The sequence below is a fragment of the Podarcis tiliguerta genome (assembly GCF_965153285.1).
Source record: "Podarcis tiliguerta genome assembly, chromosome: 5".
Lineage (NCBI taxonomy): Eukaryota > Metazoa > Chordata > Lepidosauria > Squamata > Lacertidae > Podarcis > Podarcis tiliguerta.
In genome coordinates this window covers 36,903,113-36,931,092 of record NC_139538.1, presented here as the reverse complement: position 1 = coordinate 36,931,092, position 27,980 = coordinate 36,903,113, and the positions used below count along the sequence as shown (strand labels likewise).

At 43.2% G+C, this 27,980-nt stretch overlaps 1 protein-coding gene across 3 annotated transcripts; it reads right to left on the bottom strand.

Annotated features, from left to right (window-relative positions):
* Nucleotides 1-356: 356 nt before the first annotated feature.
* DZIP1L (DAZ interacting zinc finger protein 1 like) lies at nt 357-26,851 on the bottom strand. 3 transcript variants are annotated; one of them, XM_083443232.1, is made up of 17 exons: nt 26,774-26,851; nt 21,739-22,317; nt 18,456-18,540; nt 15,098-15,210; nt 13,873-14,034; nt 13,108-13,245; nt 12,161-12,223; nt 11,728-11,868; nt 11,151-11,181; nt 9,466-9,513; nt 8,289-8,422; nt 7,086-7,278; nt 6,617-6,839; nt 5,636-5,838; nt 4,408-4,547; nt 1,513-3,011; nt 357-1,364 (listed from the first exon to the last, which is right to left on the bottom strand). In XM_083443232.1, the coding sequence occupies exons 1-16, from the start codon at nt 26,843-26,845 to the stop codon at nt 2,835-2,837; spliced, it is 2,502 nt and encodes an 833-aa protein (XP_083299358.1). In that variant the 5' UTR covers nt 26,846-26,851; the 3' UTR covers nt 357-1,364; nt 1,513-2,834. The 3 variants fall into 3 exon arrangements, with proteins under 3 accessions (XP_083299358.1, XP_083299360.1, XP_083299359.1); XM_083443234.1 differs by lacking the exon at nt 26,774-26,851 and adding an exon at nt 26,427-26,695; XM_083443233.1 differs by lacking the exon at nt 26,774-26,851 and adding an exon at nt 23,798-24,452.
* Nucleotides 26,852-27,980: the final 1,129 nt, after the last annotated feature.

Sequence of the window (27,980 nt, the reverse complement as noted above, 5' to 3'; positions counted from 1 at the left end):
CTGAAATGAATGGGTATACTTCTCATTGCTCACATACACATTCATTCAGGGACTGACCTTCGTCTTTGCGTGGATTTGCAAAGATAATTTGGAATGTTTTTAAACAGGATTGGACATACATTCTGTAATACAGAAGAAAATAAATAAATATATTCATCCAGAGACTATTTCACCATGAAAACTGTCGAGATCATACCTTACTTTAGGATGCGTTCAGAATAAGAACATACCATACATGCAGTTGACTTCTGATTTTTTTTTTAACTTTGCCATTTCCCTCTACTAAAAATTATTTCAAATTCAAATATTAAGCACACAAACATACAACCAGAGTTTACATAACAAACACACAAATGTTGCATGATAAACTTTTATTTCTGGAGATGCCCCTCCTTTTCTAAAATTAGAAAACCCAACCAATAACATCCGAACTTATAAACATTCATATCTGTACTTTGAAGCTAAACATTTGTTGTTTAGGAGTCACTCACAAATCATGATTATTGTGCTGTTATACTTGTGCAAATATTATAGTTATACATACAGGCGATTCATTCCAGGGATAGAGCCTAAAGCCCAAAACATGTAGAGTCAAATCACTTTGAGTTCTATGGCAGGTGGGACTGCCAAAGTATTTTTCCACGGATACCCACCTCCTTTCCACCCTCTCCCTTTCTTTCTTTTTTCTTTTAAACTGACAAACGCATAAAGCTGAATGCGCACAAGTTAAATGTACGGTATGTAAGTAGCAAGCTACCTCTATCTTAACGGTAAATTATTTTTACGTTTTAAAAAAGTGTGGGGTCCGATGGATCCCACATACCATTTCTGTAGGTTTTGTACTTTACATTGAGGATTATTGCCAACCGTGATTATTTTTATGCAGCTGTATTGTCTTACTAAAAGGGACGCGGGTGGCGTTGTGGGTTAAACCACAGAGCCTAGGACTTGCTGATCAGAAGGTCAGTGGTTTGAATCCCCGTAATGGGGTGAGCTCCTGTTGCTCGGTCCCTGCTCCTGCCAACCTAGCAGTTCAAAAGCACGTCAAAGTGCAAGTAGATAGGTACCGCTCCGGTGGGAAGGTAAACGGCGTTTCCGTGTGCTGCTCTGGTTCGCCAGAAGCAGCTTAGTCATGCTGCCCACATGACCTGGAAGATGTGCGGACAAACGCCGGCTCCCTCGGCCTATAGAGCGAGATGAGCGCCGCAACCCCAGAGTCAGTCACGACTGGACGTAATGGTCAGGGGTCCCTTTACCTTTACCTTATTGCCTTACTGGAAAAAGGAAGATCTCAATAAATATTATCTTCAAGCTTGCAAATGTCATCATGATGCTTAATAACTTTTGCCAGATATTTTATGCGTCTGCAGTGGCGTAGCGTGGGTTGTCAGCACCCGGGGCAAGGCAAGTAATTTGCGCCCCCTAACCCGTGGATTTGCGCCCCCTAACCCTAACCCCCAGATGTTGCGCCCGGAGCGGCCGGCCCCCCCTGCACCCCCCACGCTACGCCACTGTGCGTCTGCCTTCTTGAGATACACGCAGGGTGGTAACTTGCAAAGACAGCACATATGGTCACATATATCCTGAGAAATCTGGGAATGAGCAAATGGGACTTCTATAAAGCAAATGCTTCAAAATTATTTACTAAATTTTATTTGAAAACTATTCAAAAGGGTTTTTTAATATAAAAAGAAAGGGCAGAAGGGGATATGGACCCCTTATGATCACTCCCCAGTTTTGCTCTTGTGTAATTTCTTTTGGGGCAGGTTCATAGCATGCCTTATTTTTACCTACTCCATTTGTTCTCCTGAATACTCTTTTTTTTATAAAAAAAAACATAAATCTACTCTGGTAACAAGTGCCATTTGCAGCATCTCAAAAAACAAAGCAAAAAATGTATGTTTCTTGAGTTGTGGTGCCATCAAGTGGTCAGCTCTATCCAGCAACTTTTTATTTAACTGTGTTTCTAGAACTCAAATATGTTATAACTATGAGCCACACCAGATGAGGTACCTCACATTTCTTTAAATTCATATTAAAAATAGCAATTGGGAAAGGGGGGCAAATGAGATGGGAGGTGGGTTTACTCTTTCTCCAACACTGTCATCCCAATCTAAATTGCCATCCATAACTGTTATTTTCCTGTTGGAGGGGGGGAAACATGTCTTTCCATTGGATCATGTTATATCCGACAACTAGTTTAATCGGAACAAGTTTCTATAGAAAAATACCCCAAATAGAAAAATAGTCTTTAAAATTATGAAATCGTTTTTAGTGTGAAAAGCATTCAATATAGATTTTAAAAAACAACTTATTTACACTCATATATTTTGTGCAAAAACACACGGGGTAAAGAGCAAGGAGAAATGTGGCTATGCATTTAGTAGACGTGTGGCCCTGAATGCCTTAAGTCTAGCTATACTTGAAGCGATAATGATGCTCCTGTGCTGGGGTTATTGCACTTTAGAGACTACAGCTGGGGGCTCATATGACTGAATGCTCCTCCATAGAAAAAAAGAGCAGGGAGCTTCCTCTTGTTGGTTCAGCTTCAAGTGGAGATGTGCTTCCTTCATCAAAAGGTGAACTTCACTGTTACCTGAGACTTCCAGTGAAAGAGTACTTTATCTCTCTCTCTCTCTCTTTTTTTTTACTAAGGAGGAAAACATTCAAGCAAAACAACTTCACACTTGAGTCCAAAGATATGATCCTGAGTATGGTAGTTGTTCACATTCTCTCTCTCTGAAAGTTCAGCATCCTTTTCGTTGACTTGCCCCAGGAACTGTTCCATCTCAAATGGAGCCTGTTGTCTCACACAGCTCGGCTCAATGCAAAAATTACCAGGCGCCAGCTCTTGTGCTGCCAGAACCCCAGAGGCTGGTGCCCCGAGAATCAGCTGAGTCCCCGCTACTCCTTGTGGCTGGTGGCTTCTTCAGCTTGCTGTTGGTCTCCAGGTGTGGGGTGACTTCCTCCAAGGAAGAAATCTCCAAGTCACTGTCCTCCTCCTCAATGAACTGCAGCAAGGGAGAAGAGAAAACAGATAGGAGAGCAAGCAGCAGATGGCAAAGACCAGCCACACTCTCTTATCTCTGCAATGGCTCACATCCTCCTCCTTAAAAATCACCCTAAATCAGTGAAGAAGAAGATACTTCTCGGGGAAGGCACACCCCACCAAGGTTGTAAAATATAGTAATAATAACAATAATAAATTTTATTTATACCCTGCCCTCCCCGGCCAAAGCAGGGCTCAGGGTTGCTAACACCAATAAAATCACAGTAAAAAACATAATGGGGGGGGGCAATTTAAAATACTGGTTAAAATGCAATTTAAAATGCAGCCTCATTTTAAAAGTAGCCTATAAATCAAGACCCTAAGGGGAGCGAAACATAAGGGTCAAAGTGAGTCCAAACCAAAGGCCAGGCGGAACAGCTCTGCCTTGCAGGCCCTGCAGAAAGATGTCAAGTCCCGCAGGGCCCTAGTCTCTTGTGACAGAGCGTTCCACCAAGTTGGGGCCAGTTCTGAAAAGTCCCTGGCCCTAGTTGAGACCAATCTAACCACCTTGCGCCCTGGAACCTCCAAAATGTTGTCATTTGTGGACCTTAAGGTCCTCCGCGGGGCATACCAGGAGAGGCGGTCCCGTAGGTACATGGGTCCTAGGCCATGTAGTGGTTGCAGTGCTGGGAGACCAGGATTCAAGTCTCTGCTTGGCCATGACACTCCCTGGGTGGGCCAAGGCCAATCACAGTCTCTCAGCCTAACCTATTTCATGTACATCACCTTGAGCACATTGGAAGAAAGGTAGGATATAAATACAACGAATAAGTAAATAATTCTTAATTCAGAGCTGTAGATTCAAGTTTCCCATTCTATGCCCAGTACAGGTTTTGCCACCTACTACCCATTAGTCAGTATACAACTGGTGGGTTTTCAAGTGGTTGGGTGCTTTGCATTATCACAGTTAATGGGTGCTGCTCAAGAGCACCTCCTTCCATGTGTCTTGTGCAGGAGAACCACCTGATGGATTGCACCCTGTTAGTTGAATCCCTGACAGCTGCAATCCTAAACACGCTCATGAGCAAGCCTCACAGAACACTGAAGCATTTATGTTTGAATAAATATGCATAGTATAATGTTATTGGGGAAGAACTGATGAATGAAAAGCAAAGGCTGTGTTGGCCCAAAAGGGGGGGGGGGTTGAAATCCAAAATCCACAGTAGGACAATATTTTTATTAGGTCATCAAGCATAAAATCAAGTAAGGGTGAGCAAGCTTTCAAGCTCTCCAGAATTCTTCATCATGCTGAATGAATAGTCCGGAGCAAAAACCGGAATGATGTTTCTTATGGGTTAGAATTCAGCAGGCAGATACCATCTGTCTGATTTCCTAAACTAATGTGTATTGTATAGTACCTGGATTTTTTTAGTAGTTGGGCCAGGTTTAGGAGCTTCTTTGGTAGGGATGGGAAAGAGTTTAACTCCACCAGCAGGCTTTTTCCCAGATGCACTCAGTGTCCTCTCCAGATTTTTAGCCATTGACTGCACCACTGTTTCTACAAGAAGCAAAGAATTGTTGTTATTCATTAAACTTGCTAGTCATTCATTACTCAAGTTGTGCATTACTCAGAGGTCTCCAAGTGACTTGCAACACATCTAAAACATAAAGGGTGGCACTATACTAACAAGTCCCATCACTGCAAGAATTTTCACTTGTGTAATGGGAGTATCCCCCTCTCTTCCCTTGCATGTGTCCTGCACCTTCCCCAAATCTATTCCAGGGGAAACCCTGAAAACAGATTTAGTGGGTGCAAAGAAAGAGAAGGAGATGATGTTCTGATGAGCAAGCAAAACTCCCTGGGATGGTGGAATAGTTACCTTAGTGCTGTGCTGGATTCCACCCAAATACATTACACCATTAACAAATTCAAACAAAACACCTACAATTCATATACGTATTAAGAGTTAGGATCCGAGTCTAGACATCAGATTTAAACAGCAAAGTTGTTCATAATAATAAATGGCTTATTAGGAGCTTATGGCTGACCTAAGAAACCATATAATTCTAATGAAAGCTGTCAGAATGACAAAACTAAGAAATGAGCTGACGTATGTCTGACTGGAGAGCTGGCCAGGAAAACCTATGGTAATAAGTATCTAGCACACGAACCCTTGCCACTGCGTAACAAGAGCATTCGTGCACAGTGATAGCACAGCAGTTGTGCATCCTCTCAGGTCACAGATTGTTGGCATACAAATACTGCCCTTGAATGGGCTGCAGCACATGGGAAACGTTTTTAAATGCTATGCCAGCCATGTGGAACAACTACATAGGTAAGAGCTTTCTAGCCTACCCTGTTGCATTATAACTAGAGAAGCCTGAAGAATTTGAGCCTCACAAATTCTTGTATGAAATGTCCTGATCTGCACTTATCAGATCAAACTGCATATCAAAACGACATAGCCAACACATTTTGCACTTCTTTCAATACTGCAACAAAATCCTGGTAGTTGAAAAGCACCAAATATGGATTCAAATGCACATTTTCAGAGAACATATGCATTTAAATAAGCATTAAAATACACAGTTCAATGCATATTAAGATGTGCATTAATATATATTAAAACATGCACTCACACACACCTGAACGAGTCTCTGTTGTTGTTGCAAGGACCCTTCCCATACTGCCTTTCCCCTCCGACAATTCTATGTCAGATGAATCCCAGTCACTCGCTTCATTCTGCGCTGCTCTGGGAGGGTCTGGTTCTGTCTTGCGGGGTGTAAACTTTGGAGATGTAAAGTTTGATTCCTCTTCAGACTCTTCTTCAGAGCTGAAAGGCGAAGTGCTGGAGAATGGAAACAGAGCAGAGTGGGAAACAGAAACAAAGGATGGAGGAGAATTTCATTTGGTGCATTTTTTAAGCGTACTGATCTCCTTCAGTACACTTCCAGGCTAATATATTTATCAGAATGTAATTCTGGACTTCTCCAAATTTTGGGATGCATTTCTCAGCTCAATGCACGCACGCACGGACACACACACACAACCTCACCAAAATGTGTGTAAGAGTATGTATGTATTCTAGGATGAAATAAGGTTAGAAAAGCACACATTGAGGAAAAATGTGTATTTTGTGATAAAAATACATACTGACGTACATATTTATACATGAATTTAAAATATAAATTTATTTTTTAAAAAAACATCTACACAACAGAATAATGCAGAATCGAGACAGGACAGGACAGATCTATGAACAAACACATGTGAAACTGACATGGGTAAGAAATGAAAATCCCCAACTCTGCCTACAGAGTTTTGTAGCAACATCCAACTGAGTCACTTTTGAGAGATTCCCAGGGTATTTTGCAAATCTTAGCCAATTAACAAGATCTGCTGGAAATAGCTGTTTTAGGGCGGGCAACACTCTCACACACAAAATTAAGATTAAAAGTTAAGCTGCACTTTTCTTCATGAAATTAAAAGCTTGCAAAAATGTTTGTAAAATGCCTAAAACATAATGACAACACTTCAAATTACATCATCAGTTTTCATACACAATAACCAAGACAATGCAGCATAAAAACAGGGAAATGGAAGTTTAACCCAGAATTTTAACTCACCTGGGATGATGGGCAGCAGAGTATTGAAGAGATGGTGTGCTGCTCCTCACTTGCTTTGGAGAAGGCATTCTTGGGGTCTCCACTGAACTGGCCTTGGAGTTCACTTTGCTCCGAGGGGCTGGTTTGGGCATCTCTGAGGCATAAGGCTGGAATTCAACTTGTTGCATTCTGGGCTTAGAAGACACAACCTGGATCGGAGACTGTGGGCTCCTTTGGCTTTTACCTGAAAGAGATGATTGGAAACATCTGAAGGAAAACAAATTGGCCAGTACCTGATCCAGGTAAATAATACACCCCCCCCCAAATAAAATAAAAGCAATGAGCTGAAAATCACTATCCTAAAATAAGAATATCATAGGGAAACTTTAAGCAACGTTGCCTTCCAGATGTTTTGACTATGATTTTGGGTGGATAGGAGTCATAGTCTGGAGGGCTTCAGGTTGACAAAGGCTGTCACAAAGCCTCTTACCTGAGGTTCCCGAGAGTGGCAGCGAGAGATCGCTTTCATCCTTCTGACTCCTTCTGACTTTCCTTTTCACTTCTTGCTCAATTTTGTCTCTTAAGGCGAGGAGCTGTGGAAATTTTTTGGCCTTCTGCTGCTGTTGGGTTTTTATCACGTCTCTCAAATGTTTATAGGTTTGAGCAGGGATACCTTTTGAACCCTGTAAGAAAAACAATTAGGAATAATGCAGATTGCATCACTGCATAATTCTGTTCTTGTGTGGTAGACCACAGCCCTTTTCATTCATAACTGATACATAGAACAAATACTTTTTGAGGGAAGGGGTGGAGAGCCCTCCAGGTGTTGTTGGACTCTAAATCCCATCAGCACTGGCAGGCAACCTGGCCAGTAGTTGGGGTTAATGGGAGCTAGAGTTCAACAACATCTGCAGGATCACAGTTTTTCCATCCTTGGTTTACCAGCTGTCGGTTAGGGATGGACGAGAAATTCCATTAAGTTTGCATTTAAAGGTGACTCTATCAAATTCACACCTTACAAAGTCAAGTGAGAAACATCTTTCGAAAATTGCACTTTCTAAAAAGCTGAAGTATCTTCATGAGAGTTTTTCTTTCTTTATTTTTGTTAGCCGCATTTCTAGTGCAATTTGTAAATTCTCATTTTTTCCGGTCTTAGAGAACTGAAACTCATAGATCCTTCCATCCCTATTGCCAGATAAGCTTGTCAAGATCTGCTAATAGAGAAATGGGCCGACCAGAGGACACAGAGGCCTAGGCCTCCCTCAAACCTGGAGTGAGTCCTGACAGGCAAACACATTGTGGTGCTGTCATAAAAATAGGTGCAGGTGAACTGTGGGAAAGTATTTTTTGGACCCAAGATGAGAAATTTACAGAATTTCCATTAATAAGTTGATTATGAAAAGGAACACAGTGTTAGCTTCCCCTGATATGGTCCCTTCTGCAAGCCATTTTCCTCAGATGAAGATTCCTAGTGTTGAAGAGCAACAGGGTGTCTATTTTCCTAACCAGGTATGAATGTCCACACATGCTGAGGCTGTGTTGCAGGAACTTGTAATGAGACTTGACTCTAAATTCTCAAACATATTAGGCATTGCAATCCTCAGTTGAATATGGAAAAGGAATTCAACGTTGGGCAATTGACTACAAGGGCAAAAGCTCTCTGTATCTACTTTCCCTCTCTCGTGGCACTTACCCGCTTCACTCCCATGCTCTCCAGTTTCTCTTCAAGTGTCTCTTCCAGAATCGGCCGGAACTGTTTCAGCAAGTTTGGATTCCTCCTCAGTGCTTCTAGAACCCTCTTCTTTCTGTCCAGAGTATCTTCCAGTTCTGTAGTGAAACCAATGGCAAGAACCAGAAAATATCTTAAGAAATGGTGGCAAATCACCAACCCGTGGGTTAGCTCTGGTCCCCAAACAATCTTTCTTTGGGAAGGGGAACCATCACGGTGCTTTGCTGAATGGAGAGGAACTTCTCCACACACCTTGACAGAGAGGAAAACTGTTCAGAGTGATCATCAGAACTGCTTAAAAGATTCTGGCACCTTAGTATGCTGCCGTTATTGTCATATCCCAGCATAACGCTGACACTTAAACTTTTGTTTCGGGTGATCAGAAATATGAAATAATTTTTTGAGCGCAGCCAATAACATTGGGACCAGCATTACTCTTTGCAATACTGCCTAAATTATCAACTTCTAATTACAGTCGTACCTCAGATGTCAAACGGAATCCATTCCGGAAGTCCGTTTGACTTCCAGAATATTCGGAAACCAAGGTGTGACTTCTGATTGGTTGCAGGAAGCTCCTGCAGCCAATCGGAAGCTGCGGAAGCCATGTTGGACGTTTGGGTTCCAAAGAATGTTTGCAAATCGGAACACTCACTTCTGGGTTTGCGGCGTTCGGGAGCCAAAACGTTTGACTCGCAAGGCGTTCAGGATCCAAGGTACACCTGTATTCTGCCGCTGAATGAGAGCTTGCAATACTTTATTCTTTTGATATTTGAAGGGGGGGGGGTAGAGTTCTAAATATATAAAATAGGCCTAAAACCCATTTGCATCCTATGGCATCTTGACAGAATCCAATTAATAATTATTATAATCAGTAATATGATGCTTATCTGGAGGTGGCAAACTAAAGTTAAGAAACCGTCCATCAGTGAAGTGAAGTCCTGTGTAATTAGTTGAGGTGGGGTGGGCTACGGGGTGGGGGGAGGTTGTTCCCTTTGCAAAGGGGTGTCTTGGGTTCCAGAGGGAATGGGCCAGCCATTGGTTTCTGGAGACCTATAAAGTTCCTCTGGTCAGGTTGGACTTTGGACAACAATGGTATCTAGCATAAAATTGGAGAAGAGCAACTGAAATTGGTGAAAAATACCTTCTTCAGTAGATTCGTCTGATGTTTCTGCCTTAGGAACAGTTATTTCTGGAAATTAAAAACAGTAACTTAGGAAAAGGCACATTATTCAGATTCTAGTTGGTGGAGCTCACAGTTCTTACACATTAGCATGGAACTTCAGCTGTACAGTTTCATTTATCCCAGAAAAAAATTGATTTGTAGTTTTGTCTGTATGGAACTTGGGAGCAGAACACTCTTCTGGAGCTCTCGAGGATCAGCCAGAATCCCTCAGATTAGTTATTGTGCATGCCTATTTCACATCTCAAGATCACACAAGTGCTTAAATGTACTGTATGCTTGCAGTGCTGAAGTATACAAAACACACTGGGTTTTTTGTACATGTGAATTTGTGTGAGTACATATATGATCTAAATTGTATTTATAGTGTTCAATTGTTATGGAGTGCATTAAACATTTCAAAAAACCTCTAGGCATGAAATCATTGAAAAGTTGCTGGATGAGCATGGAATAGCTTTGATGAAAGCACTGGATTGCATATTTTGGTTAGAGGGTTAGAATTTTGAGAGTAATTTTATTATTTGCAGTAATAAATCAGATTTTCTGCTACGGTTGGACTGCATATTTCAGCACAAAGGAAAACCCTTCAACGCCGAGTTCCAGGCAACTTAATGATCATTCCAGAATCTTCTCATACTTCAGTTAAGTCCCATTAATTTTAACCAATTCAATTATGAACTGGGGTAGGTTTAAATGTGATTATCAATCCTTCCTTCTCCAGGCCTATCAACTGATTTAAAGACCTGATGCAAGTGTACAATACTTGAACACGTTCTCAAGTTCTACAGCAACTACATGTTACCAGTTCTAAGAATGTGTAAATGAAAAAAATGTATTCTTTCTCTGTTAATATCTGTCTCCCCTCCCCTCTCCTCCTCTGTATCAAAGTTTAGACTGGAAGCTCCTCAGGGCATGAACCTGACCTCTTGTACTCTGTCAGATATCATGCACACTGAATCAACAACAATAACTGCAATTATTGTTCACTCTTCCTTTGTGGCTCTACAATTCAATGATTAATTTGACTGCAGTATCTGTCACTCAGTGACAGTATACTGGACTCTTCCAACAAGCAGAAGAAAAGAGAGGTTGCTCTCATTCCAAAAATAAGAATTCTCATTGTCTGCTAAATCGCTAGAGACAAAGACTTTGGTCCCCTTAGCAGCATAATGGGGAAAAATTGACTGTAGTAACTCTCCCTCACAGATGTGCTCTAAGAAAAATTCTTCTTTTAACTCTGCAAGTAGACTGCAACCTTAGAGCCACTATTAATCACTAATCCTTGATGTGCAGTTTGTACTGGGGCTGCAAGAAATCTTAGTTTCCAGAAAGCAATCTGCGGTTGTCACTATCTATAACAGCAAATAACTATGGAATCAATTGGGGCTTCCTTTGCTTCTGGGCCTCAGTTCCAATTTTAATTCCCACAGACACCAAAATCAGAGGTGAAATGTTCAGAATGACCTTAGAAAAAGAGCTGGATAATTAACTTCACTGTGAGCTTTTGAATCAATAGATATGGCTATTACAGAGTTTCCTTATCTGCCTGCCTAAACCTGCCCAGTTTCATGCAGTTTGTCAAAAGAGAAAAAGAAACATCTGGTGTTAACTATGGAAATGCATTCAGTCTAGATTTTGACCATTACCTTTAGGTTTGCTAGAAGACAAGAGCTTAATCTGCAAAACAAAATACGTTATTAAAAGATCAGTTTTATTTACAAGATTTAGGAACTGCTTACTTACTGTGAGTGTCCACATAATCAGGAAAAAAGCAAAACAACAGAAAAAGGAGCCCCAAAGATGCAGTGTATTCTTTAGGCAGGGTAGAGATGGGGAACCATTGGTCATGATGGGCTGGATGGGAGTTAGAGACTTACAGCTTTTGGAGGGGCCCAGCTTCCCCATCCCTGTACCAGGATCTCATTCAAAGTGGTCCTCTGGTATAAGCCATACTATCATATGAAAGGTTCTCTTCATCAAAAGTACTTGAATAGAAGAATCACAGTGTAGAACAAGGGATTTTAATATCGGGGGAACATTCAAACATGCAGATTGCCACCTGTTATTTGGCAAGAGCGGCAGGATGTAATTCTGCTTATTGTGCAGTTTGAGTCTTAGAGCAGAAACAACAATCTGCTTCAAAACAGGACTCAAAACTCTTGTTGAACCTGAGCCCCAAGAGGTGAACAGAGTGCTGAAGGCAGGAGACCATATGCAACTTACTGTTTTCTCCTGTGACTGGATGATCTTGACCTGTTCCCTGAGTTGTGCACTGAGTGATGCTATTTGCTGCTTGCTGTGCTCGGCCATTTTCCATTGGTCAGAAGACAAGGAGGCCCGTAGTCTCTCATTCTCACCCTTCAGCTGAGGAGATAAGAACAAATTGTTTAGAGATTTGGACATGAGGACCCACTGCATGAAGGTAGTGTTATTGTGTGTGCAGGTTCTGCCCTCAGCATCCAGCACAATGTATACACAGAGTCTAGGCATGTAATAGTTTGTCGCATTGTAGATGCATAATCTGTTTGTGTATCATGCTCTACACAGGTGTGGGCAGATTCTGTTCCTATTTGGACACTGACTGTACACCAGTACAGTGTTTGAACTCTTAATGAGAGAGAAACTGTGAGAAAAATATATTCTTCAGCACACTCACCTCTTCCTTCTCCATCTGGTGTTCCTTCTGAAGATCCCTCAGTTTCCACTTCCATTCTGTTTTCTGATAAATTAAAAACAACAACAACCTCAGTCTTAGCCAAACTTATTTGTACTCACCCAGCCCTATTGAAGAGGCTCTTCATGAGGCCAGAGGAACATCACCTGGCTGTGGGGCATGAAGGCCACTCCCCACAAAGACCTTTCTACCTGGCCTAGGGGGCGGGCCCCAGACTCACCCAGCCCTATAAAAGAGACTTCTCATGAGGCCGGAGGACCATCACCCAGCTGTGGGGCGTGAAGGCTGCTCAATGGCCCCATCTTTTTGTGCCTGCCAAACAGCCATGTCATGCTTATGATGATATTTTATTTTCTTCTTAATTATGCTGTTTTAAATGTGCTTTTTATATTTGACTTCACCTACCAATGTCTTCTTTTGAAATGTTTTGCCTCCTATTGCTAAACCATGTTGTACAGTGGTACCTTGGGTTAAGTACTTAATTCGTTCCGGAGGTCCGTACTTAACCTGAAACTGTTCTTAACCTGAAGCACCACTTTAGCTAATGGGGCCTCCTGCTGCGCCGCCAGAGCATGATTTCTGTTCTCATCCTGAAGCAAAGTTCTTAACCTGAAGCACTATTTCTGGGTTAGTGGAGTCTGTAACCTGAAGTGTATGTAACCCGAGGTATCACTGTATTACTGTCAGAGCACAAGGGACATCTTCATAAGTGACTCCACAACAATCTATCTGCTGCCATCATTTCCCACTCCCTACAATAGTTATATAGCTTAGGTTTTATGGTTTGGCTCCTGGGGTGGGGCTTAGAATGTAATGGACTGCAAAAATAAGATTGTACTCTTTAGTGTCTTCCTCCTACCCATGTATATTCTACAAGCAAGAGATGATATATTGCAGAGCTCACAAGCACCACATCTAAGCTCAAGCACCTGTTGCTCAATTTTTGCCTTCATCGCCTGTAGTTCCCTCTGAGTCTTCTTCCATTGCTGCTGGTCAGGTGACTCATCATCCTGCAATGTCCCCAGATTAGAGACCACTGCACTCTTGCCTTGTAGTTCATGCAGCTTCTGGAGGAGGAATAAGTGGTACATGTAAACACTTTGCTGGCAAAGAGCAGCGTCCAGAGCTATTAAGGCATCACTCAGGTACAGTAGGTTAGGTTTCTGTGCCGTATCTGATGGAATATAAAAAGCAGAGTTGTCATGTAAGTTGGGACTTCTCTATGTAGGTATGAATACCTGTTGGGAGGAACACCAGCTTCTTGCTTTGTGTTTTACTATCTTGATTGGGCAAGGACGACTAGCTAGAGTGTGGATATTCCCCACAAACAGGATCATAACCAATCGCATGGCTCTCCACTTTCTGCACTTGTCAATGGTGATGGAAATTCAGCTAAGTGAACAAGACCTTGCAAAATTATCCAGGCTATTTATAACCAGAAAAGCGCATTCTACTGAACAATCTCCAGAGAAGGATGGAAATTTTGGCGACACACAGCGCACCATATTACCAAGGTCCATCCATGCTCAAACAAAGTGATTCATCCTTCTCTAACATAGGGAATTTTATCATTCCTTGAAGAAAAGGCCCTGCTGTTCTTTTGTGGTAATATTTAAAAGCAGCATGCCTGTTTATTGAAGGCTGTGACTGCCCTGAATTTTCAAGGAAAAGAGAAAGTTGTGCCTTCGCCTTACCCCCTCCAAGGCGGAATTCTTGTTGGCAATGTCCTTGAATTCGGTGAGGAACAGGTGCCGGAGTTCCTCCATCTCCCTTTGAAACTTTACCCTCTCCTCCTCTTTCCATCTCTCAAATTTTCTTCTGCTTTCCTCTTCTCTTTGCCTCATGTGCTCTGCTTCCTATCAACGAAACAACAAGATCCAAAGCTGGAAATAAGCTGCTTAGAAAAGACAAAAAGTTGTGGCTATGGAATGATTTGACAGCAGTTTCCAGAAATCCCAGTCATTCAAACGGAAGTGGAAATACTCCAAGCAAAGGACAGGACGGTCCAATTCTTGCCCAGCTAGTTTAAGCTGGATATTCAACATGGCAACAACCAATAGCTTGCAACAGTGGGAGGGGGATAAGTGGAGTGGCAATGACCTGCACAGACAAGTTGCCCTATCAAATATATTAAAAGTACAATCTTATTATGTCTAGTCAAAGCTAAGTCCACTGAGTTCAAGGTGTATGACTGTCACACACAGGAACATAGGAAGCTATCTTATACTGAGGCAGATGGTCCATCTAGCTCAATAGACTCTGACTGGTCATGGTTTCAGGTAGATTTCCCTACCTGGAGACACTAGGGATTGGACACTAGGGATTGGGGTCTTCTGTTTGCAAGGCAGATGCTCTGCCATTGAGCTACAGCCATTACGTGATATACGTGAGGCTCACAAGGAATTCCTTTCCACTGGTTTATTGGCCACACCGCTGAACAGCAGATACCCAGGCCAAGAGATTATCTGAGATGACTGGCATTGTTCTGAAGGACTTCCATGTGCCTGCAAATGTTTGCCCTTCAGGGTCCCCTCACACCTTCATAGCGTGCATGTCTCTGCAATGGAGGCAACTCACCTTTGGATTTATTTTTACTGGAGCAGAAGATATATTGTCAGATGGGTATTTTTTTAAAAAAAGTTTTTGTTCATTGCCGTTTTTAATCTGATTTGAATGTCTTTGTTATTTTACTTTTTACTATGTAAATCACTTTGAGTCACTACTTTCAAAATGCAAAAATGGAACTCAAATATAACCAACCAACCAACCAACCAACCAACAACAAGCCTCTTTCCTTCCAGCTGCCGTGGTGCAAAAGTGCATTATCAAGAGTTTCGCATGCACTGTTTTCACTTTGGCTACAAAAAGATTGTTGTAATTCAGCAAGCTATGAGGGCTTTGGCTTTTGTGAGTTCATACCTGAGCCCTGCTTTGGCTCTCAGCCTCCAGTTGGGCATGGGTCTCCTTCAGTTTGACCTTCAGTTCTTCAATCTCACTTTCCATTTGTACCACTTGTTTCTTCTTCTCCTGCTCTATAAAGTTCATTCAGAAAAAGGCACAGTTAGTTATGGTGTCAATTGCAAACATTTTGAATTGTGTATAGGAATGTACCCAGGAATGTAAGATGATGATGATGATCAGTGCTTTTTTTAAAAAAAAAATGTTTAGGGGTGCTCTCATTTTCCTACTCATATTGAAATACTGCCCCTCAATGAGGCCAAACTTAGATTCACATACTCCCGCATTCCCCCAGAAAAAAGCACTTATGATGATAATGATAATAATAGTAGTATTAGTATTAGTATTAGTAATAATAATAATCATGGTGCTGGAGGAGACTCTTGAGAGTCCCATGGACTGCAAGAAGATCAAACCTCTCCATTCTTAAGGAAATCAGCCCTGAGTGCTCACTGGAAGGACAGATCGTGAAGCTGAGGCTCCAGTACTTTGGCCACCTGATGAGAAGAGAAGACTCCCTGGAAAAGACCCTGATGTTGGGAAAGATGGAGGGCACAAGGAGAAGGGGACGACAGAGGATGAGATGGTTGGATGGTGTTCTTGAAGCTACCAGCATGAGTTTGATCAAACTGCGGGAGGCAGTGGAGGACAGAAGTGCCTGGCGTGCTCTGGTCCATGGGGTCATGAAGAGTCGGACACGACTAAACGACTAAACAACAACAACAACAACAACAACAACTAATAATAATAATAATAATAATAATAATAATAATAATACTTCGCCCATCTGGCTTGGTTTTCCCAGTCTGAAACACTATTTTTCATTTATTTTTGACTTAAAACATTGCTTTGTATGTCAGGAAAATAATATTTGATACAAGTGAATTAACATGGACCACATTTCAATCCAGTAGTAAATGTGTTTAGGTCTGTTGATTTCAAAGCACACCAGACAGCTAGCTCTATAATGGATTGTCATCATAAATTATAACAGAACCACTGCCCTCTGCTGGACAAAACCATGCCCAGAGCTGAATTTCCTCTAGGTTTGTGGATTTTGTTTTCCTCTCATTTTGTGAACTTCCTTTGCCACCTCAATAGTATGTGTGTGGTATATTTTGCAGTTTTCTTAGGCTTCCTAGAAGAATTTTGTTCCCAGTCATAAATCCAAAGCTATACCTCAGAGAATCTCATGCATATTATTTGGTGAGGTAAATCAATTTGAACAAAATGTATTTGTCATGTTTTAATCTATATGCTTTATGGCTAACCTTATAATTATGTGAGTTTGAAGTATACCCTTCTGAGGTGGGGCAGTTATAGTTGCATGATTGTATCCAGATTTGCAGAATGACATCTTAACATTTTCCAAAATGCTGGATGTAAGTACATTAATTTCTGATGTTGCCAGTATGGCTCAGAATCAGTTTATATGTGAAATCATTCAGAAAAAAAATGATAGCTACTGAGCCCCTTATTTGTAGATAATGGGCAAGCTAAACAGTTTGTTTCATTATAATGATCTTTTAATGTAAAAGGAAATCTCTCCAGATTTTCTACCCATGAGTTAAGGGAAAGAAAATGCCTGAATGCTTAATTAGTAACAAACTACTGGGTATCAACCTGTTTATGGAGAGTGGCACTCAAAAATGAAATGTTTTTACAGTTTGATTGATCCAATGGGCCCCTGATGGTCTCAAATAACACTTCAGATCAGGGGCAGTAACTGTGCTTTCCTGCAGATGAACTGTAACATCCATCACCCTTGACTACTGGCCATGCTAAATGGAGCTGATGTGTGTTTGAGCCCAGCAAAATGAATTTGGGCAGGGGCACTGCATTCACTACCCCTGCTCTAGGCAATCTGGAAAACAAAGGGTCTCTATGTGTTAGTTAGTTAATTAGTTATTAAATTTAACAAGGACAAGGAAAAGAGAATGGGGGAAAAATATGAAGTAAAATGCACTTGTTTAATCAGTGCGAAGATTTCTGTTTGTGCAACACAACTTTCCCCCCTTCTCTGTCAGTTTGCATTTCTTAGTACAGAAACTATTGATCTGATGTGTAGAGATCTTTCCTATTCTAATTAATTCAAGTGGTCTCTGGAAGCTTCTCTGTGTGAAAGAAACAAGCAGAAGGTTCATGATGTTTCGGTTATTCCTTCAGACAGTGCTTTTTTCTGGGGGAGGGGGCAGGGGTACGGATACCCCTAAACATTTTGTGAATCTAAGTTTGGCCTCATTGAGAAGAAGTATTTCAATATGAGTAGGAAAATGAGAGTACCCCTAAACATTTAAAGAAAAAAAGCGCTGCCTTCAGAGAAACTGAGAACAGCTGGCTTAAATTGGTTCTGTTATCTCTTCTAACAAGGTCACGATGACTATAAAAATAAGGCCAGAAGGAGCCTGGGTTTCACTTTCTCTTTCTATCTCTCTTTCTTCTGGTGTGGTGTTCTGTATATAGTATTAAGGTTTAGACTTATTACAGTGGTACCTCTAGTTGTGGACACGATCTGTTCTGGGGTGCCATTCACACCCCAAAAAAGTCAGCAACTAGAGCGGCGCTTCTGTGCAAGCGCGGAGCATGATTGAGCGCTTCTGTGCATGTGTGAAGCACGCAAAACGCTTCTGCGCACACATGCACGGTGAAACCTGGAAGTATACACTTCCGGGTTTGCTGTGTTCGCAAGCCGAAAAGATGCAACATGAACCTAACGCAACATGAGGTATGACTGTAGAAGTTATTGTAAGTTTAAGTTAAGTCTGCTGCAACCATTATGCTCATTTGTCTTCAGTAGCAGTAAAGCTCTGCTGCATGAACTATTAATTGCCTCTGGTTTATTTTTGGAGAATCCTGCAATGTGTTTAAGTTTTCACTCTGCTAACTATATGTTGGAATTCTGCTATGGATCAATATTGTGTAGATTTTCTATGACATTCTCTTCATGTGTGTGCTCTGGAGCATTGGGGAACTCCCAGAACAGATTTAGAGGGCACACAGGGCGTCCTGTGAGGAGGGGAAGGGGGAAGTTCCATTGCACAGCTAAATGTCCTTGTGCTGAAGGAACAAGCACACCGAATAACAATGCCCTCTGTATTTCGGATCGGCTATTAGTTATTATGGTCCCCATATGTTCATGCTTGTTTATACTGATGTTTTAAGACATATATAATTCTTTTCTTCTGTGCTGCTAAAAAGGGGGGTATTGCTGGTTTCTTTTTGTATTTGTGATATTTTTAAGACACTGTAAACCAATTAGCAATTATTATTAGTCTTGAAATATGAAGCAGTACATAATGAAATAACCCTCTATGCTCACCTGCTGCAGTGACTTCTGGGTGTCTGCGCAGCATGTGGGCTTGAAGAAAGGAGTAGTTCATGAAGGTCTTGTCACAGAATTGGCACTGGAGAAAGACAAAGAAAAGGATAGATAGGACACACGCTGGCCTGGTTGACACCTCAAGGTAAGCCAGAAGGTGGCTCATCATGTCCGCATGAATGTGTTGGCTCCCAGCTAGGAACTCACACTGCTCTCTCTCTCCCCCGGGCTTTTGCTTAGCCTGTCACTCAGACCAGGGATCAGGGTGAAGATGCCTCCTTCATGACCTGCAACTGCAGGACAAACTTTGGCAATAGGTCAAGGAGAAGAAAGCTGAATCACGATTCTGGATTTAGACCACATGCTAAGCCAAACAAACCAGGACCACATTCATACCACACATTGAAAGCACTATGACACCACTTTAAACATTCATTGCTTCCCCCAAAGAATTCAAGATGCTGTGGTTTACTAGGGGTGCTGAGAGTTGTTAGGAGATCCCTATTCCCCACACAATTCCCAGAGAGCCGTGGGAAGAGGGATTGACTGTAAAATCACCCTGAGAAACAGAAAACCATGGAGGTGAAATAGGGGTTCCCCAATAACTCTCAGCAATTTAGCAAGCGACAGCTCTCAGAATTCTTCGGGGCAAGCCATGACTGTTTAAAGTCGTATCTTGGTGCTTTAAAAGCATGGTGTGAGTTTGGCCTATGTGTCCATGAGTCTCCCTCTTTACAACCTTGACAGCTATCACATAGACGAGGTTAGTCAACCTAAGACCTGGGGGCCAGATGTGGCCCAATCGCCTTCTCAAACCGGCCCGCGGACGGTTCAGGAATGAGCGTGTTTTTACATGAGTAGAATGTGTGATTTTATTTAAAATGCATCTCTGGGTTATTTGTGGGACATAGGAATTGGTTCATTTTTTTCCTTCAAAATATAGTCCGCCCCCCCCCCCCAAGGTCTGAGGGACGGTGGACCAGCCCACGGCTGAAAAAGGTTGCTGACCCCTGACATAGACCTAAAAATCCAGAGGAGGAGCAAAGCATTCCACTAGGCCAACTCCAAGCTTAATGCAGGACCAGATGCTCAAACTAAATCTGAATCATGGGCTGTTTGTGAATGGCTGCTGAAGTACTAACACCCAGACAGCTGTAACCTCCCCCCCACCCAATGTTTGCTAATCTATCTTTGCTTCTGCAACCACAATCAGGCAGATGAGCTGGAAGAAAAACAAAGATCATTCACATTTCCTTGACAGGCTGCTGACTGAAAATCCACAGTGCATAATGCAGCTCCGTATGCTCCAGCTGTCCCTATTTACCAAGGACAGTCCTCAGAAAACAGAAGGCATTTAAGCAGAAACTGTCAGGGAAGCTGTAGTTGCATCCTGCATTGTAAATCCTGCACTGAACAGAGGGGTTGGATGAGATGACCTGTGGTACAACAGTGCTCAGGCGATCTCTCCAAATCCTCCACTGTGTTTGCGGGCAGAGAAACTTGCAGGCTCATTTCACCAAATTTCTCCAGTATCTCCAGTACCTTATCTCCACCCACCACCTACAAAGTTTCCCTTTCTCTTTTTGCTGCCACTGCAAATGTTAGCAGCAGCAGCAGCATTGGCAGAATGGGCACCATTTTACATCCTCATCAGTCCCCTGGATCTAACATCATCTTGGAGCATTGTGGGGCTAAGGGTGGGCGCCAGAACAAAATGGAGGAGAATATCTGGAGAAAATTCTGCTGGGGAAAAAAATTAATTAAAACTAAATCAGGCTGAGGGGATGGCAAAAAGAAAGATCTCAGGCATTTTTTTCTCAGGGAAATGCCATCTGAGAAGTTTGGGCTCAGCTCCACCTTCAAGGTCCTTTCCTACTTTCCACTCAATGCACCCACCCAAACAGCAAATAGGTGGAAGCTACCACCGGCAGTATCCCTGCTGGGAGTAGTCTGCGCATCCTCATGTAGGAGCACATTCTGGGAGAGAGGAGGGGGTAGAGGTGGCCCTGTTGCTGTCAACTGATGGGAATTGGCCCAGTCTGGGCCCATTTGCTGCCCTAGTCTGGTAGCTGGTATAGCAAAAGTGCATTTCTACCCCACCACCTACCCTTGCTGGCATGAGCAGCAGGGTTGCTGATGCAGTGGTGGCTGTGCCACTGTTATAATCAGCCACTGCTGGTGTGACACATGGCATCTTCTGCCCATGTGCATATATATGCACACAGAAACGTCTACTAGCTTCCCTTCCATCCCACCAATAGCTGTCTATCCCAATAATACACATATGCTCAAATACTTCCTACAGCATGGCATTATAGTTAGGATGTGGTGGGAGGCAATGGATCCTTACTGTGAGAGCAAGGCTGTCCTAAGTACCCATGTGTGTCCCTATTTAAACTAGGGCTGGTGATATACTGGTAAATTGTATGAAACTGGTATGGCATTCTGATTGCAATACCGGTTTCAGACATTTTGAGCAGGTGATACATTGTGCTGGCCAGGGAGCCATGATGTATTCCCAGCTCAATTTGCCTGCAGACAGCAAAGGCACAGACAGACAGGCAGACAGAGCCCAAAAGGATTCTGGGCGAGCACTTTTTCCACCTCCATCTGCCTGTGCCTTTGAGGAAGCCCGCTTCTCCGGCTCACATGAGCCAGAGCAGTATGGGGGCTAGTTCAGCTGGAGGCAGGAGGCTTCCTGCCCCCAGCTGAACAGTTTAATGAAGCCCCTGCCCTTCTGGCTAACATAAGCCACAGAGGTATTGGGGCTTGCTCATATTGTTCAGCCAGTACACTGAGGTCCAGCTCCGAGGGCCTTCTGGAGGTTCCCTCACTAAGAGAAGTGAAGCTACAGGGAACCAGGCAGAGGGCCTTCTCGGTAGTGGTGCCCGCCCTGTGGAACAGCCTCCCATTGGATGCCAAGGAAATAAACAACTATCTGACTTTTAGAAGACACCTGAAGGTCTCCCTGTTTAGGGAAGTTTTTAATATTTGATGTTTTATCATGTTTTTAATATTCCGTTGGGAGCTGCCCAGAGTGGCTGGGGAAACCCAGCCAGATGGGCGGGGTATAAATAAATTGTTGATGTTGTTGTTATTGTTGTTGTTGTTAGGACTGGGTGACGGGAGGAAGAAGCATCCGAGTTACATTCCAGACATCATGATATATCAACATATCATGGTATTTAGCTGCTGATATACCACAATGTTGAATACTAGATATCAGCTAGCCCTGCATACAATTATGAAAGCTGCACAGAAAGCATGCAGCCATATCACTCACCTTGTGGTAGTTATTGGCCCCAGCTTGCAAGAGTAATTGCTGCGTGGCAATCATCTTTTTACGCCTCCTGCTCTCTTCCTTGACACCCTTCAGCTCTTCTGCTTGCTTATCCCAGTCCTGCTTGACGCGTTTGAGGTCTTCCAGGGTCGCTTGGTGTTGCTCTTCCTGAAGGGCCAGGCTCATGCTCAAGTACTCCTGAGAGTGCAGCAGGTACTCGATGGTCAGCTGGGCCATCTTGAAGACTTTCAAGAGCACAGGGTCAACTGGCTGCTGACAGTAGGGGCACTTTTCTGCATCGAGGTTGCAAAAGGTGATGCTGTTGATGTTCTCCTGCAGAGTGGCAAGGTCCAGCTCGCGAGCCACCCGCTCCACATCGATGGCACTGAACCGCCTCCAGTCGATCGTGTCTCGCCGCAACTGGAATTTAAAGGCGGGGACCATGCTCGGGCCGGCGAGCATGCTGCCCAAGAGATGGCTGCTGCTTGGGAAGTTCACAGGAAATGTGGAGCCTGGCATACCTGTCCAATAATGACGGTGTGCAGACAGTTGTGGTGGGTAGTAAATATTAGCAGCGAAAGGCTGGGCAATGAAAAGGATACAAGATGAATTAAGGCTGGAACAAAATGGGAGCTGTACTTGTGTACTTGAAGCAGACCCAAAACATATAAGAATGTAAGAAGAGCCTGCTGAATCCGGCTAATGGCCCATCTAGTTCACATCCTATTCTCAGTGGCCAAACAGATCCCCATGGGAATGAACACAAGAACCCTCTTCACTCCTGTGGTTCCCAGCAATAGCTATCCAGAAGCATTACTGCTTCTGACCCTGGAGGCAGAGCACAGCCATCATGGCTGATAGCAACTGGTAGTCTATGTCTAATGCTCTTTTAAAGCCATTCTGGTTGGTCGCCATCACTGCCTCCTGATGGAGGGACTTCCATAGTTTAACTATGTTCCACATAAATAAGTTATTCCTTTTATCCATCCCGAATTATCCAACATTCTGATTCATTAGATGTTTGTGAGTTCTAGCGTTATGATAGAAGGGGAAACGAGCTTTTCTCTATCCACTTTCTCCATGCCATTGATTTCTATCATGTCACCTCTTCCCTGCCCTTCATCTAGACCAGTGATTCTCAACCTGTGGGTCCCCAGATGTTGTTGGACTACAACTCCCTAGGGATGATGGGAGTTGTAGTCCAACAATATCTGGGGACCCACCAGTTGAGAATTGGTGGTCTAGACTAAAAAGTCCCAAAATGGGGCAACCTTTCCTGATAGGAAAGTTGCTCCATCCTCTTGATCATTTTGGCTGCCCTTTTCTGCGTAGCCTGCAAAACTGATTTCCTTTTATATTATTCTACTCAGTCCTCGGGCACATGGGAGAACTCAGTCGGTGGGGCAGGAGACCCTGAATCTCAAGGTCATGGATTCAAGCTCCATGTTGGACAAAAGATTCCTGCATTGGGGGTTGAACTAGATGATCCTCATGGTGCCCTCCAACTCTACAATTCTATGTTTCTATATCACTTTCCTTATTACCATACTAGATAGTTAAACAACCACAGATTAGAAACAACTACTAAGATTTCAAATAAGTGAAGAAAATAGCAAGATGAATAGGTGAGCAAATCAAGGTGACTGCTGTTTATAGCTGAAATGTTTGATTCATTCGCTATTAAATTCAAAGTTGGCTCTCAATATAGGCTTATCAAGAATACAGGCGAGGGTTCCAGCTTCCATATAAAAAACATTCCTGTACTCATGTACTCAAACAACTATAATTTGAGTTGTGTTGATTCCTACTCAAATAGAAAATGCACGAGAGTCACTGAGCTTTCAGCTCTGAGGACTGAAAAAATGAGGACATCTGATATGGTACTCTTATTATAACAATTTGCTTTCAACATTTAATTGCCACAATTACAAAACCGCTTACAATGTAATCCTAGACATGCTTATTCAAAAGAAAGTTCTATTATGCTCAATGGGATTTACTTCCAGGAACGTGTGCATAGGATAGTAGCCTCTAGGGGAAAGTGCTGTAAAATAATACATACCATTTTTTCCAGTATAGAAATGCTGTTCTGATAGATCTGGACCCCTTGCTTATTCACAACAGACAGTTGTGTTGTGCAACGGTGTGTTACTAGGTGTGTCCTGGCATGATGGTAACAGGACTCCAAAGTTTCCCTCACAGTAGCACAAATATACCATAGCTAAGCAGCACGCTCCAAGTGGTTAAATATTCATTCTTGGCTTTGTATGTATTTGTTTGCAGCTCCAGTATGAGCAAACAAGGATCACAATGAACAACTAGGTGATAACATGTGTTCTCATCTGCCAGCAAAACTGCTCTGCATTCTACACAGGACAAACAGGCCAGTCTATATATGAAAGACTAAATGGACACCAGTCTGACATTTGAAGTGGCAATATTCAAAAACCAGTGGTGGGGCAGTTCAACCTACCAGAATACTCTGTAAATTACCTTAAAGTAGCCATCCTGCAGCAAGGGAAATTCAAAGGGAGACTGCAATATGAAACCACTGAATTGAATGAAAGGGTTCAATGCTATCACTTGTGGGCTGAACCGAGACAAAGGATTTTAGCATATTAGAGATGTTAACTGCTTTACAAAGCATGGTGCCTGTGCCCTCAATAACTATTTGTGAAGTCCCACTATTAAATATGGAATTATTACTCTCTGTACTTTTCCGCTTTTCATTTCCCTCTGACTTCACTTTTAACAAGTTCCTTCTACCTGCCCCACCCCCCCCATACCAAAACCTCAGGATAACACTTCATGTATCTGATGAAGTGGACTGTAGTTCACAAAAAGGAAGTGGCATAATAAATGTGTTGGTCTTTTAGGTGCCATAGGACTCCTGGGGCGTGTACAGCCTGCATAATAATGTGCATTCAGTGCCGGATGCATGTGCCTTTTAGGGGTGCTGTACACACAATGTCCTCCCCATGCTGTCCCAGTGTCCCACACTATTTGCCCACCTGAAGCACATTCTGTTGCAATGGTTATAATCTGCTTTGTGCTGGGAGTGCACTTCTCAAGCACTTGCTGTTTACCTGCGCACACAGGAGCGCTTTCTCAGGTCACCTCCTGTTGGGGCAGAGCTACTGATGTTGCAGGGCTGTTATCATTCCCCTTACCATGTTTAACTTGCCTATGAATGAAAGGGGCAAAATGTACAGGTTAATGTAATCTTCAACCAGGCTCTTGGCTGATTAACACTCTAAAGCCTTTTAAATGTGCGTGTGGGAGGAGGGGGTTGTTGTTTTGTTGTTTCTGTTTTAACTATTTATTTGTGCTTTTATCTTGTATTTCTATGTTGTGAACAACCCTGGGATCTTTTGAGTGGTATATAAATCTAATAAATATGAATAGACAAATAAATTTGCTTCCCAGGGGCCCTGTCAGAAGCAAGGCGGCGAGCCACATTGTAAAGCATCATTGGTGGTAATTAAACGGAATTACAGGAAGCTGCTTAAACAGAATTACAGGAAGCTGCCTTATGCTGTCAGACTATCAGTCCATCTCACTCAGTATTGTCCACATGAGTGTTTCTCAATCTTCAGTTCCCCATAAATTGTGGGGTTACGGCTCCCATCGTCCCTGATTAAGAGGGCTGAGGGTCTCCAGTTGTTTATGGACTACAACTCCCATCTTCCCTAACTAGCAGGACCCGTGGTCAGGGATGATGGGGGTTGTCGTTCAAAAACAGCTGGAGATCCAAGTTTGGGAAACACTGGTCTACACAGATTGGCGTGGGTTTCAGACAAGGGTCTTTTTTAGCCCTTCCTGGAGATGGCAAAGACTGAAGCTTTGGCTTTCTGCATGCGGTGCAGATGCCCTAACACTGAGTTTCTGCCCTCCCCCTACCTTTTCTCTCACACCATAGAAGAGAATGGCCGTAGTAACATGCCTCTCTTGACAACCCACGACAACCTCTCTGGATAATTGCCCCTGGATTTCCAAGTGCTAAGAAGCCCGGATACCTCCGAAGAGAAGGATGCACAGGGCCCTGCTGGCTGCGGAACTCCCTCCCCCCCCCCGCAAATTTTGGCTAGCAATTTCTACTCAGGCAGTTTCAAAACTGAACAAGGAGCAATGCCTTTTCTCCTCCCCTCCTCTTCCTTCCCTCCTTTTTTTTTTTGTGACAGGCTACTTTATAACCAGCATGCCCCAACTCAGCGCCCCTGCTTCCCTTCCCAGTAAACCAACTCCCCTTCCTGTCACGCAGCCCCCAAGTCCTCCCCTTAGCCGCTTCAGATTCTCCAGTAAAGTTTGCAAGGAATCGACTTTTGGAGAAAAGTTTCCTAGGCGGGCTGCAGGCAGGAGTAGCTTGGTGGACAGCGAGGGAGGAGCTGCTATGTAGATTTAGTTCGCTTGTTCAGCTCAGCTCCTTAAGTTTCCAGTCTGGAGGTTCCTGCGAGTGTTTGCAATATAACAAGCCACTTCATCCGCTGATGTTTTCCTGAGCGGTGGGAACACGCAAGAGGGAAAGAAGGCGAGCACTGGCTTGAACAAAGCAGAGCTGCTTAGTCCCACCTCTCTGCATTCCTCCTCCTCCCCCTCTTCCCTCCCTCCTTCCCTCCTCCAACTCTCTTGCCACAGAGCTTCACGGTGCAACGTTTCACTTCTTTAGAGTACCAAACAAAGCAAATCCTTACCTGTCCCCAGGGCGCATGTTTTGTGGCGTGGGGTTGGGAACTGGGCGCGTGCGAGAAAGAAAGAGAGAGATCTAAAGCAGTCTGGATTTGGAGGCGCAACTCTCTCCGAGCTGGAATCTTCTTCTCTCCTCCCACCCAGGAAATTCAACACCATCCAGCAAAGCGCTGGTTCCCCACAGCGACGAATCGCCTCGGCCTAAATGCACAACATCAGGCTGAAGCGGGAGAAAGCAGCTCCAGGGCTTTGAGCGCAGAGAGCTGCTCCCTCGAGGATGGGGGAAAAAAATCGCTGCGAGGCCGTCCCCAAAGCCAAGCCGTTGCTGTAGTAACTTCTAATAACACCCTACCTGATTTCCCTTTCCCTTCTTGTTTGGCTTTGCTAACGCGGAAAGAGGGAGGTTCAGGTAATAAAAGTGCATTAGAGCATCGATGCTCAGGGGGTTATTAAGCTGCTGTATGTTTGATAACAAAGCTGCCTCCCCGTGGCTATAATTGTACCCGAACATGTAACTGCAGGTGAGGAGGCTGGGCTCACGGTTGCAATTAAGGACGGGCAAATCTGTCAACATGGGTTTCTCTTAGTTACTCGTTTTTCCAGTTCAATTTGCCACTTTCCCACATCAGTTTGAAATGATTATGATTTTTAAAAGTCCTCAAGGTAATTGATCAGCATTTGGTCATGGATTTCTCCTGATAAGACACACTTTTGTATATGATTTTGCCTAATACAGTGGTACCTCGGGTTACATACGCTTCAGGTTACATACGCTTCAGGTTGCAGACTCCGCTAACCCAGAAATAGTACCTCGGGTTAAGAACTTTGCTTCAGGGTGAGAACAGAAATCATGCTCCGGTGGCACGGCAGTAGTGGGAGGCCCCATTATCTAAAGTGGTGCCTCAGGTTAAGAACAGTTTCAGGTTAAGAACGGATCTCCGGAACAATTTAAGTACGTAACCAGAGGTACCACTGTATATACATTTTTGCAAGCTGGTTTCCTCTAATGTAAAGCATTTTTCTATGTTATTTTCACTAATATGTGCATAAAAATGCAAGACTACAGCTGCAGTTCTCTCTCTGGGAGTAAGCCCCATTGATCTCAGCCATGGGACTGACCTTGGAGCAGATATGTATTGGATTGTGCTGTAAGTTCTCTTTCAATAAGAGTTTTGGTGACATGAAATCAACCAACTTACTTACATATGTAATACATTTTATCTGGGTTTCCTTTGCTTGGTTCCTCTGGCCATGTCATTTACCCTTGCCCAAACTGCAGTTTGCAAAACCAAACAGAACTTTGCATCTGATCCTTGATGGATTGGGGGCATTCTAGTCTGCTCAGTTACCATAAATTGTCTCAAGATGCAGCAGCTTAAATAGCAACTTGTTTTGCAGTAGGTAAAGCACAATCATATGCCTGACAAGCAATGGCTTATCCACCTCCCCATCCTTGTCCTTAAATGAGGCCAGCACAGGGTTGCATGATTCTCCATGAATCTTATGGACAAAACGAAATGTCTTTGTCCTTGTCCTTTCAGTGCCCCTTAATAAGTGGT

What these genes read in the sequence shown, in the direction of transcription:
- DZIP1L (XM_083443232.1), bottom strand. Translation starts at nt 26,845, where the DNA reads ATGCACTTTTATTACCTGAACCTCCCTCTTTCCGCGTTAGCAAAGCCA. An exon ending in CCCAGAAGTCACTGCAGCAG is followed by an intron (nt 15,211 to 18,455) that starts GTGAGCATAGAG and finishes TGAACTTTATAG; the next exon opens with AGCAGGAGAAGAAGAAACAA. An exon ending in GTCTTCTAGCAAACCTAAAG is followed by an intron (nt 9,514 to 11,150) that starts GTAATGGTCAAA and finishes TTTAATTTCCAG; the next exon opens with AAATAACTGTTCCTAAGGCA.